The sequence below is a fragment of the Lemur catta genome, chromosome 15 (assembly GCF_020740605.2).
Source record: "Lemur catta isolate mLemCat1 chromosome 15, mLemCat1.pri, whole genome shotgun sequence".
NCBI lineage: Eukaryota > Metazoa > Chordata > Mammalia > Primates > Lemuridae > Lemur > Lemur catta.
Window position 1 is genome coordinate 26,978,638 of NC_059142.1, and position 19,071 is coordinate 26,997,708.

General features: G+C 42.7%; 1 protein-coding gene across 2 annotated transcripts in view; it reads right to left on the minus strand.

The window, feature by feature from the left end:
• MED13 (mediator complex subunit 13) overlaps nt 1-978 on the minus strand; it is a 101,197-nt gene extending 100,219 nt beyond the window's left edge. For both annotated transcript variants that reach the window (XM_045525607.1, XM_045525606.1), the window contains exon 1: nt 815-978. In XM_045525607.1, coding sequence (XP_045381563.1) covers nt 815-880 — 66 coding nt within the window. In that variant the 5' untranslated portion in view covers nt 881-978. The remainder of the gene's footprint in view (nt 1-814) is intronic.
• Between the last annotated feature and the right edge of the window lie 18,093 nt (nt 979-19,071).

Here is a 19,071-nt window from a genome sequence, read left to right on the forward strand (position 1 = left end):
AAGTCTTAATATTACCAGGCCTGGGCCAACCTACACAATTGTCATCCCTACATACAGCTTCTCCAGACTTTCCGTTTCTATAAAACAAGGAGCAGCCTGCTCAAAACAGTCTAAAAAAGCAAGCAAAACAGACACAGAAATATTTAGCGTCAAACCACAGCAGCACCTCCATCAGTCCCCTCCACTCTCACAAAAAAAATACTGTTTTAATAAAGATGGCTAGAAATTGTCAAAATGGCAAACTGTTTCAAAGTTTAAAAAGAAAACATGAAATGGCATCTACTGGTTTTTACAGAAAGATCTAAAGTCACCCAAGGAAGTAACTAACCCTGTGTGTTTCACTCATACAAAAAAAAACGTGAAACCAAGAACTTAATGCATAAGTTCTGGGGTAATGTTTATTAGGGGAACCAAATTACTGGGGTGAGGCATAAAGGCACTAGGAGTAGGGGCAATAATGGAAAGTGTGAAGAAAGGATACGTGGTCAATAAGGAGAAAAGCAACTCAGTTAAGCAAGACACAGAGGGAAATGTTAGTGTCCTGCCGGATAAGGAGCCCAAGTTGAAGACAAGAGTTCGAAGCAAGACAAGAAAAATGCCAACACTCCTAAAACAGAGACCGGGACGGTGGGTGAGCGAACGCCGTCTCCCGAGGCTGGCTGCGGAGCTTCGCCCGGCGCCGGCGCCAGCGCCGCCAGGGCCCAGCCCCGGGACTCGGGCATCTGGAGCAGACCCGGCCCCCTCCCCCACGGCCCAAGGGCGCACCTCGCGGCCCCCTCCCTCCCCGCCCGCCAGCCACGGCCTCGCCACTCACCAGGCAGAAGAGGTTACAGTGACAATCTTCCAGGCTGGCCCCGTTCGGCACGAAGGAGGAACTCATCGTCCCTCACAGCAGCCGCCGCCGGCGCCACAACCCACCATCCGCCATTACCGCCGCCTCCGACCAGAGAGAGAAACACAGACACCGGGGAGGGCGGTGGGGTGGTGGTGGTTGGGGGGGTGGTGGAAGAGGAGGCCGCCGGGCCGCTCGCCCTCCCCACCCCCCCCCCCGCCGCCGCGGCCGCCGCGAGCAGCCCCCGCCGCCCGGCCGGCACCCAGCCGCCCGGGGCCGAGGGCCGGAGGCGGGAGGGCTGCGCCGCGCTCGCCCGGCGGGCCGGACTGCGGAGTCCGCGGACGCTCGTCCCTCTCTCGGGGACAGAGGCGACGTGTGCCCCTTCCACAGGAAAAATAATAAATTACACAATAAATAATCAAAATCGAGTCCGAGACGGCAGAACCCAAGCCCTGGAAGGTTCTCCTGAGCGAGAAGGCGCCCGCGGAGGGGCGGGAAGGGCGAGAACCGAGTGGGAAGCCCAGGCCCCCGGCCCGGCAGCGGCGATGTCCTTAAGCCCAGAGTCTCAGTGGCGGAGGTGGTGGCGGCGGCTGCGGGCTCAGACCATTCTCTGGCTGTGTCTTCGTGTCGTCCCTGGGCCAAGCCGGCCTAATGTCTGCCCTCCTGCGGCCTCACCGCCTGGACGCCGTAGTCTCCCCCATTTTGTGGACCCAGCGGGCGGTGTTTTTCCCCCTTTAATCCGAATTCACGGGTTTTCCCTTCGCTTTAATGGCGGCCACAGGGACCAGCTCGCCCTCTCCGCTCGCCCATTGGCCGCCTTAAGGTCACGTGGGCCCGGGCTCCGTGGGGAGGAGGAGAGAGCAGGCAGTGAGGGAGGGCCGGGAAGCCTTCAGCCGAGGTGGTGAGCCCAGGGGACGGGGCGGCCAGCTGGTGACTACTAAGATAGCGCCATCTACTGGGTGCCCCAGCCAGTGTAAAATGACCCAGGGCCTTAGCCTTGTCTTTCTCCTTGGCGGGGGAGTTTACAGTACAGGAGGGTTCACTTCACGAATCCGTGAGAATTACAGGGAAATCAAATCGAATTCTTTGGAAGAGAAACTGTCGACAAAAATTCGAAGGCATTCTCATTTATTCCACGAGACCGCCAGGGTGTAGCGCAAACCTCTGGACTTGGGAGTCAAACCATCTGGATGGAGGCAAGACGCACTCAGCCACCTAAAAGTCGTGATAGGAAGAAACATAAACGAAACAATCTAGTCTGTGGCTAATAGCCTGGGAATTAGAGCCACACTGCCTGATTTCCAAGCTCGAGCAAGTCAGTCACTTACCACTTTGTGTCTCAGCTTCCTCATCTGTAAAATGGGGAAAACATACCCCTTACCTCACAGCCCTGTTGTGATGAGTTAATAAAAACTAAGCAGGTAGCCCAGTGTCTGGCACAGATGAGCACTGTTAAGAGTTAACTGTTGTTGTCATCATTACCTCGCATGGTTATTGTGAGGAGCAAGTGAAGTAGTGTATGTAAAGGTTTCACTAGAGTATAATCTCCATGAGAACCAGGACTGTTTTTTTTTCTTCTGTCTAGTGCCTAAACAGTTCTAGCACACCATAGGTGCTGACATTTGTAAATTTAAAAATGAATGAATGGTAAGAAGAACCAAATAAAAGGTTAGTTCTCTTCCCCATAAAACACCCAATTCTTGGCTGGATTACACTTCAGTGTAAGAGTTCAAACCATTTTCCCTGAGAGTTTTAGAGAGGATTACAAGAAAGAAAGAAGAAAAAGATGATTCAGCTCTTTGGTCTCGGGAGATGATGAGATGAGGAAGGGAACGTCGCGGAAGGGAACATCTTCGTTTGGAAAGTGTCGCAATAAGACACACGTTGTGCGGCCGCTGTGGCTTACTGCGGCTACCCTGGCACGCGAGAGAGAAAGTGTCACTGGAGTGCTAAGGCTAGAAGACCAACCAGCACCAGGCCTGATGGGATGAAGCACCTAAAAATTGTATACTGCAGGTTCAGGCATGGATTCCGTGAAGGAACAACACCTAAACCCAAGAAAGCGACTGTTGCAGCATCCAGTTCATCAATAATTAGTCATTCAATTAATGTTTTAGTTTTAAAAAATCTGAAAGAAAAGAAGGAAATGATTCAGAAGTTAGAAACATACCATCCTCAAGGTAAAGGGGTTAAATTTAAACAAACAAAAAAAAAAGAAACATCAGTGAACTAGGACTTATCATAATTTTAAATCCTAATTGTCTCTGTAAAATAAATAGTGGACTCTTCCATACTGCTTCAGCCATGGAATGAGAAGAATTCCTCATTCATCCATTTGTTCATCTGTGGTGGTTGAGAGCCCAGATCTGAAGCCAAAAGCCTGTAGAAAGCGTTCTGCCACTTACTAGTTGACCTTAGATCAAATGTGACCTTAGATCAAATCAATTTTCTTACTATCAGTTATTGTAAAATAGGGATAATAAAAGTAGTTTTCTCCTAAAGTGTCTGGTGAATGAAACAGTGGAGGTATAGTGCTTGCCACAGTACTCACTTAATGTTACCTATTAATATAATTTTTAAAATCATTGAGCACCTGCTGGCTCAACTGAGTGTGTTCCTGGTCTGTGCTAGGCCTAGGATACAAATATGAATAAGATACCTGCCTGTCCCTCAAGATTCCTGAAAAGAGACAATAAAGGGAGCATTTTCCATAGAATAAGATAAAATACAATGGGGTAATTGCTTGAATACCGTATGTATCAACTATGGCACGATAGGAGAACTAGAGGAAGAGCATCAAAGCCAGAGAAGGCGTCATAAAGTAGGTAGCATTTGAAATCAGATTTGAAGGATAAAATGAATTCTTATAAAGCCCTTTGAAGCAGTTAAATCTTATTAAACCCAATTTAGATCCAAAGGCCACATATCAAAGTCAATTATACAACCAAGACTAATTCAATCCAGGAGCTCAAATCAACTGAGGTCGGCATCCTTTATAACTGAGTGCCAGCACCGGAAGACAGCAATCCCCAGATCCAGTGAGGTTAGAGCTCCTCTGCTCGTCTCTCTTTCCTGAGAGATTCCTCAGATCTTTGTTCTGCTGCTTTCCTCAGTCTGAAATATCCTCCCCCACATCTCATCTAAGAGGTATCCATCCTCCTTAGAAGTCTTATCCTCCATTGCCCCCACTGCCTAACTTGAGCACTTTCCTCAGGACTGCAGCAGCAAGCAGAATCTGCCTGAAACCTACCAAGTAGGAAGTAACCTTTCATTTGAATGTCAATCTTCTCAAAAAGAAGGGAGCAATAGAAGACAAGAAGGGAGGAAGATCCAGAGGAAAAAGTCTGAGAGAGGATCACTGAAAGGAAGGTGAGAGAGGAAGGAGAAGAGGGAAAAGGGGAGGCGGATGAGGAGAATGCAGGAAGAGGGAGGGAGACTGAGAGAGAAAAGCAGAAGAAAGAGATGGAGGGGAGGGAGAGGGAGGGAAATAGAGCAAAGGAGAAGAAAGACTGAGAGAATGGAGAAGCAAAGTAGAGGAGGGGGACCCCAACTATAAGGGGAATAGAAATATCATGGGGAGGTGGGAAAAAGAAGAGAGCAATGTCAGCCCTCAAAGAACATTTCAGTAACCGCTTACATTCTGTTAAAATAACATTTTGTGTGATTTAAAGAGTAAGGGAAATATGGACTTTGGGTGATAATAATGTTTCAATGTAGGTTCATCAGTTATAACAAATGTACCAATGTGGTAGGGGACGTTGATAATGGAGGAAAACTATGCATGTGTGGAGGCAGGGGTTATATGGGATTTAAAAATAAGAGTAATGGTAATAGATAAAAACAGTATACATATATTGTCAAAATTTGGAAGATACAGAAAATTATAAAGATGAATATTTTAAAATGTACATCACCCCTAAAAATGCCCATAACATCACTATTCATAATTAACCACCTTTTAACATTTTGGTGTATTTTCTTCCAGACTTTTCCCTGCATATATTTTCCCTATATCTGTGGTCCCCAACCCCATGCCACAAAGCTTCATCTGTATTTACAGCTGCTCCCCATTGCTGGCACCGCTGCATAAGCTCCACCTCCTGTCAGATCAGCGGGGGCATTAGATTCTCATAGGAGTGCAAACCCTACTGTAAACTATGCATGTAAGGGATCTAGGTTGTGCACTCCTTATGAGAATCTAATGTGTGATGACCTGAGGTGGAGCTGAGGGAGCGGCTGCAAATACAGATTACCATTAGCAGAGAAGTTTGACTGCACAATAAATGTAATGTGCTTGAATCATCCCAAAACCATCCCCACCCCCGTCCATGGAAAAATTGTCTTCCATGAAACTGGTCCCTGGTGCCAAAAAGGTTGGGGACCACTGCCCTACATGTTGAGATCATACTGCACATACAGTTAACCACATGCAATTATTGACCATCTAGTATGTGTCAGGTCATGTATCAACAAGACAGAGGATATACAAGGAGCTCATAATCTTGCTAGATATGGCATTTGGACAGTTAGACCAACTCCAGTCAAAACTCCATGACTGCTAGCTCCCTAGCCACATGTCAAACGTATATGTACCTAAATGTGAGAATTGTTGTGACAATTAAAAGAGATAATCCAAGTAAGATAGGAGAACCAATCAGAAGCTTTAAGGTAAATTGTAGAGGTCACCTTGGGTCAATAATCACCCATTGTCTTCCACTCTGAAATGTGGACTGGCGCAGTGATCTGCATTTAAAACTGTTCTGTAACTCCTTTAGCCTTTTAGGGGTTCTATTCTGAAAGGGATGGTGGAGGCAGGAGTTTACAAACTACCACCTGGCCTCCAGGAGGGTGACAAAGTTATATTACCTGAGACAGACAAGTCCAGGAAAAGATACCTGATGCTCCCCAGGTATCAGGTGACTCTGATTCTGAAAATCACAAAGTCTAGAGCAGTGCTGTCCAATAGAAATGTAATGAGAGGTAAATAAGTAATTTGAAATTTTTTAGTAGCCACATTAAAAAAGTAAAATAGCCAGATGTAGTGGCTCACACCTGTAATCCCAGCACTTTTGGAGGCCGAGGCGGAAGGATCCCTTGAGGCCAGGAGTTCAAGACTAACCTGGGCAACATAGCAAGATAGCAAGACTATCTCTGCAAAAAATTTTAAAAATTAGCTGAGCATGGTGGCACATGTCTGTAGTCCTAGCTACCTGGGAGGCTGAGGCAAAAGGATCACTTGAGCCCAGGAGTTTGAGGCTGCAGTGAGCTATGATCGTGCCACTGCACTCCAGCCTGGGTGACAGAGAAAGACCCTGTCTCTAAAAAAAAAAAAAAAGTAAAAATAGATAGGTGAAATTAATATTAATTATCAATTTTATTATCTCAGTATATCAGAATTATTATCATTTCACATGTAGTTGATACAAAAAATTATTCAGATCATTTGCATTCCTTTTTTTAAAGCCAAACCTTCAAAATTCATGTGTATTTTCACTTATAGCACATTTCAATTTGGATTAGCCACATTTCAAGTGACCAATAGCCATGTTTGACTAGTGGCTACTGCGTTGGATAGTACAAGTCTAGAATCAAAAGCTGAAAGCTAAGGACCAATTAAGCTGTACAGTGAGTGGTCTTGAGCCTAGGGACAGTATTGATTTTGTTAAGGTCATGTGAATGGTTTAATGTTGTACTTAATTCAATAGAAAAAAAGGCTAAGAAGTTATAAATCATTCTATTTAGTGAACGCACAGAGACTACTTCATTGAGTATAGACATAAGCAGACCTAAAAGTAAATCAGCAAGTTGAAACAATTAAGGAAACATTTCAGTTCTAAGCATCAAATTGTCTCAAAAGTTGTCTTGACGTGCCATTTTTCTTAGTACTATAGCAGCCACTCTCAACCTCAAGTTTTATGTCTCAGCAAGTATTTCATTTTATTAATAATATTAAATTTGAGGTCAATTTCCCCTAATGTCCTTACATTGAAATTAGGTTTGTAAACCTTCATAAACAAATCAGACATACCCCTGGCCCATCTTTAAAAAAATTTTATGTCTTTAATTTTTTTTTTTCATTTTTTCTTGTATGCCACTTTGGAGCATCAGAACCCATCTTTATTCTACTTGAGCCAGTCATCTGAACTCTCTGGATCTATTTTCTCAAATATGATAAAGAGATTGTATTAAAAAATTGCTATGATTTAACACCTAATATGTGACACTTAATATATGTCAGGCACAGGGTTAAGTATCTTTGCCACAGCTTCTGATTTAAGTACTACTATATTATTCCAGTTTTTCTAGCTTGAGATAGTGAGGTTTAGGGAGCAACTTTCCTAAGGCCAGGAGGTCTGTAAGGAAAGCTAAAGGAGCCTTATGTATCCTGAGGGGCTCAAGAGAAACTTCCTGGGGAAACAGTTGAAACTAAATCTTGAAGGATGAGTTGGGTTGAGCCAGGAAAAGACTGTGGGGGGAGGGGAAGGAGAGGCACTGAAGGAAGACAGGAGGGCTGGATAGCTTGCCATTGGTGGGAAAAGTCTTGGCTGGAGAAGTAACCCCAGAGCCAAATTCTCAAGAGTTTGGATTTTATCCAGAAGAGCATGAGTAACCATTGAAAGACTCTGAACAGGAGAGTGAGGAGCTAAGGTTTGTTTTTAGAAACCAAGATACCAGGAGACTTGGGGGCATTGTGGTAATCCAGGCAGGAAATGAAGAAGCTTGAACTAATTAAGAGGAGCTTGTCTAAAAGCATCTTTTCTGTTTTGCATTTATTTATTCCCTCAGTCAAGGCATCAACAAGGAAAGTAGGGAAGTAGAGAAAATCACTTTTGCAAATGCTGACTATTTTTGAGTATTCCTTTCTTACTGAGCAGATGATTTTTCTCAGAGTGGCCAACACAGAGAGAAGAGAGACAAGTACAGTTCTTTTTTTTTTTTTTTCCTAACAGATGGGTCTCACTCTGTCCCCCAGGCTGGAGTGCAGGGGCACAATCATAGCTCATTGCAGCTTTGAACTCAACTCCTGGGCTCAAGTGATCCTCCTGCCTCAGCCTCCCATGTAGCTGGGACTACAGGTGCACACCACCATGCCTGAAAGTGTAGTTTTTAAACCTGCTCCTCCTGCTAAAAAGTTCCAGGCAGAACTTTGGTTTCACAGGCTAATTATCCCTCCCTAGATACAAACTGATTTGCAAATTGTAAAGCCTTTCTTCCCCCAGGAAAGGCTCAAAGGAGTTCAAAAGATGTGACCAGCCAAGAAAATAGGAAGATTATTCTAGAATCTCTTGATTCTACCAAGAGTTTATAAGGGATTTAATAGTAATATAAACAAAGGTACTAAAGTTTTATACCATTTCTACTGCTGGTTTTGATATTCATTCACTCATTTATTCACTTAACACATATTGATATTTACTACGTGCAAGGTTCTATGCTAGGTACTGTGATGATTGAGCAATAAGCAACAGTGCATCAGAAATAGATCTGACCCTCAAGGTCTTTATTTCTCAGATGATAAGACATAAAATAAATAACTATAAATTGTGTTTCAAAAAATGCCTAAAATGGGTTTAGACCAAATGCCATGGAATTGAAAGAAGAAGGGGCTACCCCAGATCACAAGGAAGAAAAGGTTAGCAGATAAAAACTTTGCATTTAAAGTGGATAGTAATTGATGAATAAGATTTTAACTTGCAGGTTCACATCTGTAATCCCAGCACTTTGGGAGGTCGAGATGGGAGGATCACTCGAGGCCAGGAGTTCAAGACCAATCTGGACAACATAGTGAGATCACATCTCTATGAAAAATTTAAAGATTAGTTGGGCATAGTGGTGTATGCCTGTAGTTCTAGCTACTGGGGAGGCTGAGGAGAGAGGATATCTTGAGCCCAGGAATTTGAGGTTGCAGTGAGCTGTGATCATGCCACTGCGCTGCAGCCTGGACAACAGAGTAAGACCCTATCTCTAAAAATCAATCAATAAATAAAAAGGGATTTGAACATGCAGAGATTTGGAGAAGAGCAATTGAGGCCAGTGCTTCCCAAACTGGAGTTTGAGTTACTGGAAATTCCATGTAAAAAAGGTTCTTGGTTGTGCTGGTAATTTGCCTGTTTGTTCTCAGATTCATTTCCTTCTCTCCCTCTACTCAGTTCTGTATTGCAAGAGGCTGCTCCTTGCAAATGACATTTCTCAGGCTCCCTTACCAAATTCCTTGTGGCTTGGTTTGGCCAATGGAGGCAAGGGTGGCACGTGAGGGGTCATGAGGAGGCTGGTCTTGGCTCCCTCTCCCTGTGCCTCAGGCAGTGTCCCCAGTACTGGCTGTATCTGTGTCCCTCCAGCTGCAGACGAACAGCCCCTCTCTCCATGGTCCCAGCTTCTGCTGGGCAGTCCTGGCTCCTGGGCTCTGGTGTGTTTGTTATCTATTGTTATATAGTAAATTACTTCAAAACTTCACAGCTTTAAACAACAAACGTTTTACTATCTCACACAGTTCCTGAGGTTTTGTGATCTGTGAATGACTTAGCCAGGTGGTTCTGGCTCAGGGTTTCTCATGAGTTTGCAGGCTGGGGTTGCAGTCATCTGAAGGCTAAAGTAGGGCTGAAAATTCACTTCCAATCTCACTCACATGGTTGTTGGCAAGACACAGTTTCTAGCTGGCTGTTGGCCAGAGGCCTCAGCTTTCTGCCAGGTGGGCTTTTCCTTAGAACTGCACATAACATGGCAGCTTGCTTTTCCAAAAGGAAAAGAGAGAGAGAGACAGAGAAGGGGGAGAAGTGAGGGGGGAAGAGAGAGGAGAGGAGAGAGAGACCAAGATGGAAGCTGCAGTCTTTTTGTAACTTAATCTCAGAAATAATATACCATCACTTCTACCACATGCTATTGGTCACACAGACCACCTGTGATACTGTGTGGGAGGGGACTACACTAGGGTGTGAATACCATGAGGCAGGATAATTAAGGGATATCTCAGAGGCTAGCTACCACAGTCTACCCTCTGTCCCCAATGGTTCATGTCCCTCCCACATGCAAAATACACTTACTTCCTCTCCAAGTCACCAAAAATCTCATCTTATTACAGCATCACCTTGAAGTCCAGAATCTCATCATCTAAATCAAGTCCAGCTGCAGTTGAGGCTCCTTGGGTATAATTCTTTAAGCATGGCTCCTTGACTACAGTTCCTCTCCACCTGTGCAACTAAAGAGACAACTTATCTTGCTCTCCGTACACCCAATATACAATAACAAGACAGGTGTAATGGGATAATGGCTATAGATATTCCTATTCATAAAGGGGGAAAGGGCAGGTGCCAAAGAGTCACTGGTCCGTTTTTATTCTGAAATCCTTCTGAGAAAATGTGGAAAGTTTCTTAAGTCTCAAGTCCTGGGAATAATTCTTCCTGGCCCTCAGTTCCATCTTGTGGGGTCTTGGTCCTGCCCTCTGAATCATTCTCTCTTTTTCATGATAGAAAAAGAGAGATAAAAGACACACCTTTAATCTTTTTAGAGGACCTTTTGTCTGACTGAATAATACTCTTGAGGCACAACCTTAACTCTCTGAGATTTTAACTTTAGACCATGTTTTACTGGCAGTTCCCTAGATGTGATCTTTGCTCAGAAGCTATATCTTTTTTTAATTTTTTTTTAGAAAGGGTCTCGCTCTGTCACCCCAGCTAGAGTGTAGTGGCATCATCATAGCTCACAAGCAATCCTCCTGCCTCAGCCTCCTAAGTAGCTGGGACTACAGGTGCGTGTCACCACGCCTGGCTAATTTTTCTATTTTTTGTAGAGATGGGGTCTTGCTCTTGCTCAGACTTATATCTTAATTTTAGCATTGTTTACCATTTAGAGAGGCTGAGAATTTTCAAACCCAGCAAATTCTGTCTCCTTTTTGTTTAACAGTTCTTCCTTTACCTCTCTCCTCTGACATTTTACTACCAGCAGTAAAAAGAACTCTTTGCTTGGAAATCTCCTTAGCTAGATCACCCAGTTCATTAGACACATTTTCTTTTTCATTTTTTTAAAATTTTTTTAAATTAAATTAAATTAAATTTTATTGAGACAGGGTCTCACTCACCCTGTTGCCCAGGCTAGAGAGTGTAGTGGCATCATCATAGGTCACTGCAACCTCAAACTCCTAGGCTCAAGCAATCCTCCTGCCTCAGCCTCCCAAGTAGCTGGGACTACAGGCATGCACTACCACAACCAGCTAATTTTTCCATTTTTTGTAGAGACAGGGTCTTGCTTTTGCTCAGGCTGGTCTCAAACTCCTGGACTCAAGCAATCCTATCGCCTTGGCCTTCCAAAGTGCTAGAATTACCGGTGTGACCCACCGTGCCTAGCCCTTCTTTTTCTTATAATAATGACTTTCAAGAAAAAGGAGACACTGCAACACCATAAAATGATCATTAGATTGTCATTCTGGGTATAATTTTCTCAAAGAATTTGGCAAATAAAATGTCATAAATCTTGAGACATTTAAGGAAGAATAAAATGAACTTCAGAGGTATTCACCTTTGTAAGACTTTCTACTTTCCAGATAGAAGGGGGAGAGGAATAATACTTTCCAAAGCCTTTTTTGTATATTCAAATGCAGAGTAGCCATGATCAAAGAGATGAATTACAAAGAATAATCAGGAATCTAAATATGTACATATTTTGTATCAGTAGTAAGTGGGTTTGACTTCAATACAAAACCATTCCATAAATCGTATATATTTATACCTTGATCCTTTTTATATACTTACAAAACTTACAGAACATTTAGAAAACATACAAAATGATCAGATTCACTTTTAGAAAAGAAAATATAAGTAAACTGTATGCCCGTGCTACCCTGAACATGCCTGACCTTGTCTGCTCTTGAAAATATAAGTAAACCAAATTAAGAATATATAATTTTTGCATATTGTATAAAGTAACAGCAGATATTATTTTATTATTAAAGACAGTCAAAACATTAGAGTTGGCTTGTTTTCTCTCTTTGTGCAACTAAAGGTTCATAAAGGACCGAAGCTTTTATTGATATGATAGAATGCCATGTAGCTACCAAAAATGACAAGAATGAGGCTTAATATGTCCATACATGGAACTATGTACAGAGAGTAATGTAAACAGAAGAGGCTACAAAAGGGCATATCTGCTGTGATTAAATTATGTAAAAATGTGTGTAGGTACAACAGCGCAGTGGAAAGGACAGTGGGAATCAGAAGAGCTGAGTTCTAGTCAAGGCAGGGCTGTCACTTGGCTGGGTTTCCATATCTGAGCAATTTATCTGCTTGTTCTCAGTTTCCTCATCCATGAAATGAAGGAATTGACCTAGACTGATTCCAAAGTATTCTCAGTGCTAAAGTTTAGTGATTCCATCATTCAAAGATTTGGAGTGGCTTATAAATAAAGTTTACTGTTTATTACCTGCTTTCCCATAAAGTTGTTTAGGTTAATAATAATATTAAAGGCCACTACATGTCTTCAGTAAGGCAATAGGCTTTAAAAAATAAAGGAGAGAAATAACATTAATCAATAAATAAGATGCAGTGACAGATAAGTATACTATTTTCTTTAAATCTCGATTTAAAAAAGGCAATAGGAAGTCACTGAAGGTTTTGGAGTAGAAAAGTGACATGATTAAAGTAGCATTTAATATCAAACATCATGCCTGAAAGGAGGAGAGAATGAAGACAAAATGACCTGTTAAAGGACAATTGACAATAAACTAGGCATGAGGTTGTGAAGACTTAAACTCGGTGGGGGCAGTCATTTATTCGTTTATTTATTTGGTATTTCTGGAGACCCTCACTGTGCTGGGTGCAGGGGGAACAAAGATGCTGTGACTACACAATCCCTCTCTATCCTCTTTCCCAGCTTTATTTTCTTCATACACTTTATCATTACCTACATTTTTACTTATTTATTTATTCCTTTATTATCTGTCCCACCCTCCAGAATATAATAAATTCCATGAGAGTAGACAGTATCTTGTACACAATAAGTAGTTAATAAATATTGAATGAAAGAGTAAGTGAAAATTGTATTGAATCTTATATGTAGAGTCAAACAACTTTTCTGATACATTTAATTTTTTTTTTTTTTTTTGAGACAGAGTGTGGCTTTGTTGCCCTGGCTAGAGTGAGTGCCTTGGCATCAGCCTAGCTCACAGCAACCTCAAACTCCTGGGCTTAAGCAATCCTACTGCCTCAGCCTCCTGAGTAGCTGGGACTACAGGCATGCGCCACCATGCCCGGCTAATTTTTTCTATATATATTTTAGTTGGCCAGATAATTTTTTTCTATTTTTAGCAGAGATGGGGTCTCCCTCTTGCTCAGGCTGGTCTCGAACTCCTGACCTTGAGCAATCCACCCGCCTCGGCCTCCCAGAGTGCTAGGATTACAGGCGTGAGCCACTGCACCCGGCCTCTAATACATTTCTATGGCTTTGTAGCTTCACACTAATTTAGCTTCAAAGGACCTTACAGACACTCCTTGCTGTGTTTATGATAAAATGAATGTAAGAAATTATTCCTAGGCTGGGTGTAGTGGTTCACACCTGGAATCCTAGTACTTTGGGAGGCCAATGCAGGAGGATTGCTTGAGCCCAGGAGTTTGAGGCTGCAGTGAGCTATGATGATGCCAGTGCACTCTACCCAGGGTGACAGAGCTAGACCCTGTCTTAAAAAAAAACAAAAGTATTAAATATTTGTAGATAACTTAAATGATTATAAAATGCTTTCACTTCCTAATGTTATTTAAATATTATTTAAACTCTTTGTCCTCAAACAGATTACTACTTTTTTTTTTCACTAGGAGAATGAAGGGGAACACTAGAGTAATAGATGTGGGAAAAGGAAGTTGTACAGATAGTGAGTTATAGTCTGACTAAATGCTAACATTTAGTTTTGATCGGTTCAGGTATTTCACTCTGGATATAACGGATGTATTGTCTTCCAAAGGCTGTCTCTTTCCTTTAGAAAAGGATCATCCATAATTAATTGTGTCTGAAGGCTGATGCTACTCCAAAAGGAATGTAGGTCCCACCTATCTCTGAGTCTAGTCGCTACCTGGCTCTCTCTTTCATGCAAGCTGGAAACTGGCAGCTCCTCATCTCATGCCTCCCTTTCCAGGTAATCTTTCTCTTAGATTGGCTCCAACATCTGTTGGGGCCTGCTCCTGACTAAGAAATAAATGATTCTTCCTTTTGTACTGATATCTCTTTCCTATATTCTTTTTTCTATTCACCTGATCTTAGACTGTTTTCATTGTTTTTCTTGTTGTTGTCATTGTTTTGATACTTCCTGCAACCTCACTCATTGATTCTCTTTTAATCTTATGTGTGGGCAGCTGATAACCTCTTCTGTCCCCACTATCTCAGGTTGACAATTCCACCCACTTTCTTGGGTAATTATCACTCAGATGCCCTGGGGAACTGTGACTTCTCAAAGATCTCTCATTACATTTTTACCATGGCCAACAAAATACCTTGGGGACTCTGGTAATATTAACAGTAACATAATAATAATTACCATTATTGACTATTTACTGTCCTATATTGCTAAGCAATTTACATAGATGATTTTATTTAATCCTCTTCGCAACCATATGAGGTCAAATTTGAGCAGGTCAACAGAGACTTTATTTGCATGACTACAAATTAAACCATATACAAAAGATAGTAACTGGATATGTTAAGGTATATAACTAGCCCTATACACTAATACCCCCAAGCTCTCAGAAAATACTGTATGGAGACTGTACCTTATGTAGGAAAACTTACCCTGAGCTGGGAGAGAGGTAAACTCTGGCATATATTTACTAAATTTAGGAACCAAAGATAAAACTGATGCTAATGTTTCTTGTGGAAGTCAATTACAATCACCCTCTCCTCCTGGCACTTTTACCCTTATGTAGTCTCCTCCCCTTGAATCAGGGCTGGGCCTATGACTTGTTTTAAGGAATAGCATATGGCAGAGTGACGCTGTGCCTGTTCCAGGCCTAAGCCTCAAGAAGGCCTGGCAGCTTCCACTTTTATGTTTTTAGGAGCCCTGAGCCACCATTTGAGAAATTCTGGTGGAGAGGGAGATACCCTGGGAATATATGGTGAGAGAGTCTAGCCTCACCAACATTCAGCTGGGCTTAGCCTTCCAGACTTCCCTGATAAGGTGTCAGACACATGAACGAAGCCCTCCTGGAGATTCCAGCCCTCACTGCCATCTGACTGCAGCCATGTGAGACACCCAGATGAGACCAGCAGAACTGACTGGCAGAGCACCCACCAGCCAACCCACACATCCATGAGAAATTTAAAATAAAAGATTACTGTTTTAAGCTGCTAAATTTTGGAGTTGTTTTTGTTAAGCAGCAATAGATAACCACAACAACTGCTAATATTTAATAATGTTAAATGTTATGGTTGGTTTGGAGTTCTATTAGATAATATTAGGTCAAGAGGCCTAAGAATAACAAAATCCTAACCTAAACCACAGCCATTACTTTCCTCCCTCCTCTTCACCAAGGTCTAGAGGGAGAAATAAACACAAGAGACAGTGGCAAAAGAAAATAAGTAACACTTAACACTAGGACAGCCAGGACCCTGCCTAGTCAAAACAGACACCACCTGAAGCAGGCTGCCCCTTTCACAGTGTGACTTGTCACCTGACTGTTCCCTCTCTCTAAGCCTGAGAACAGGCCTGGGTTGGAGCCCCAGGAAGAGCCATACCCATGTGCATGATTGAGGCACATCATGCATGACCCTGACCACTGGGAAAAATGGCCTGGTCAATGTCTTGGAATCTGACCAATCAGCTTAGCTACGTCTGTCACAGAGGGGAGAAGGGAACAAGAAAGGCAGTAAGGAAGAAGCAGTGAAAGTGGCCCCTTTCCTAGACCCTGTATGTCTTATTTAATCTTCACAATAACTCTCAAAGGTAGATATTTTTCTTCCCATATTACCCATGAGAAAATTAACTATTAAAGAGGTTGAGCAACTTGTTCAAGGGCACAGGGGTGGGGAGTAGTTACCTGCCAAAAATGAGAAGAGATAAGTTTTAAGGATGGCATATTGTAAAGTCACTCACATTGTCACCTCAGTTGTTTTTTGTTCAAGTGAAAAACAAAGTCAAATGAAAGTGCCATACCGTTAGAGGCACCCAAGGAAATAGGGCCCAAAGTTACTCTTTTTTGTGGCTTGATTATAGAACAGGTGGGAGGAAAGTATCGCTCCCCACTTCAGCAGAGGAGTGGCTGCACACCAGCTGTGGTTGGTGATATGAGTCAGTGAATAGCCACCCAGAGGTGCATGTGAGACTTCCCCTCCCCCATACATCCTTAAGAGATACACAGAAGGGACCTGGGGTTCCAGTGCTGATCTGTGAGGACTGCTACTGCCCATATTATCCAATTGCACTGCCAAACTAGAGTGGCCTGGAGAGATGTGTGTTACACAAACATTACGTCTCTAACAGAAAATTATATCTGTTCCACCCCCCACATTCTCCATTCAAGTTCCCAGAAGTTTGCAATTATCCTCAAAAGAAGTTTCCAGACAAGGCTTACTCAGCTTTGGTTTTCAGTGGGATGAGACTATTTTGTTTTGTTTTGTTTTTATTTCTTTAAACTTGGCTGACCATTGTCATCCCACCCCTGGCTGGTGCACAAAGGCCAGTCATGAACCACAAACCTGTTTGTTTCCATGCACTCTTTACTTGCTGTTTTTTTCTCTCCTCTCTCTTGATTTGTGGCCCTATATGCCAACTTGATATCTGCACCTCCCTCTTTGCTTTTGCCAACCCCACTCTATTCCCTACTGGACTCCCCTTCAGGCCTCTTGGACTTTGACCTCTTGCCCGGTTTTCAGGTATACGAATTCCACTGGCTTGGTAGCCCATATTGACTTAGCTGAGGCTCTTCATACTAAGTCCTAGTATTACAGAATTCTACCAGCCAACTGGCCCTGGGTGTCATGTATTATCTAAGCCCTATGCATTGGGAAAGAAACTTTGTCTGGAAAAAAAAAATGACAAGAGGGAAGAGTTGCTTTTAAACTGTGCTTGCTAGCACTAGCAGCCAAATTTCTACCTGCCTGCCTCTGCACCCCTTTCGTTCTGACTCCAGGAGATTTGGAAGTATAAAAAAATCTCCTTGGTTACAACAACTTTGGAAAACTGTTTGGCAGTAACTACTAAAACTGAACATATGCATATACTTTTACCCAACAATTCTACTCCCAGATACATACCCAACAGAAATGCATACATATGTTCATCAAAAGACATGCACGAGAATGTTCATAGCAGGACTATTCATAACAGCTAAAAACTGGAAACAATCCAAATGTCCAACAACAGAATGGATTTTAAAAATAGTATATTCATACAATAGACTATACAGCAATGAAAAAGAATGAACTGTTATATACAACATGGATGAATCTTACAAACACAATATTGAACAAAAAAAGCCACACAAAAAAGAATATATAATATATGCGCCATTTATATGGAATTCTAAAACAGGCAAAATGAATCAATGTTGTTAGAAGTCAGAATAGTGGTTATCCTATGGGGAGCAGTAACCAGGTGGGGACATGAGAGGATTGGGTGCTGGTAATGTTCCGTTTCTTGATCTGGGTACTAATCAGTATGTTCACTTTGCAAAAATTCATCCAGCTGTATACTTGTGATTCATGTACTTTCCTATATATGGTATACATGAATAAAGTGAATGACAGAAAGAAACATTTTCTTGCTTTCTCCTGAAAATGTAGTTATAAAGGACATTCAAGTTTAGTGACTGGGTAAATTAATTTTCTTTTGCTCCTACTTGTCATTTGGGGAAACCTAGCAATGTATGATTCTTCTGCTATAATGGATACTTGTCCATTCTCCATGTGGACACCATGGTATTTGGCAGGACATAACCGGTGGTGTGGTTCACAGCCAACACTATACAGGTCCCCACCTCTTGGTTATCAGGTGGGATGGAATGAACATCACTGTGGGCCTAGCTCTGAGAAGGATTTGGGGGGTGTCCTGGGATGAGTTGACCAGGTTGGCTGGATAAGACAGCTTGCAGGCTGCAAAGCATGGGGCCACGGCAAATCTGAAGAACGCTGTCAAGGGCTGAGGCTGGAATAGAAGACCAAGGAGAATACATTAAGTGAATTACATAGCCAAAGAAGTTAGGCAGAGCAGCAAAAGCTAGGTACATGATAGCAGGATGGAAATGAAGGCCATCAGGGTAGAGCAAGTGGTTTTGGTGGAAAACGGAGTATAGGAATGAACTGTCACAGGCTTTTTATCCTCTATGGAATGGGAAAGAGCTATGAAAGGACTGAGCTGTTTTACACAAAAATCCTTTACTCTTTCTACTACTCTACTTTCTGGGCTCTTTGTTTTGGTGATATCCCCGACTCACATTCTATCTCCAGACTCTCCTTCTAGCTTCTAGGATTTTGATTCCTTGAGAGCATTTTTCAGCTCTGCTGGAGTCTATGATTTGGACATCTCCCATTGTCTTGAGCAAGAAATCCTACACTTTAACCAACCCCAACCCTTCACTCTCTCAACCCCTTACACATCAGCTATACTCCTCTTCTTCAGTCACCATCACCCCACCAGGGTGGGGATCCTGGGTAAAAAGAATAAGAGCAGCTGGAACCAAGGAAGCCTGTCACTTCGGCATTCTGGGTCATTTCTTTGTTGCTGAAGCCTCCATACACCTTCTCTGATGCTCTGTCCTGTTCTGGTCTGTTCTCTTTTGGACTGTGTTATGGCACTTGGCAAACTTGTGCAAGTTGGCTTGGGAATCTTATGAAGAGCTCCCCTTGTATCTGTCTTCCACATTGGGAATTCCTCTGAGCTAGTACAGTCATTTCTTTCCCCTTGGCTTCTTTTTTTTTTTTTTTTTGAGACAGGGTCTCGCTCTGTTGCCCAGGCTGGAGTGCAATGGCGTTACCATAGCTCACTGCAACCTCAAACTCCTGGGCTCAAGCAATCCTCCTGCCTCAGCCTCCCAAGTAGCTGAGACTACAGGCATGCATGCCACCACCACACCAGGCTAATTTTTGTATTTTTTGTAGAGATGGGATCTTGCCGTGCTGTTCAGGTTGGTCTGAAACTCTTGGGCTCAAGCAATCCTCCTGCCCCACCTCCCAAAGTGCTAGGATTACAGGCATGAGCCACCAGCGAATTTGTATTCTTGAGTTGCATTCTTCTGCACCTCAGAATGTGCTTCTTTGCAGAGTTTGTT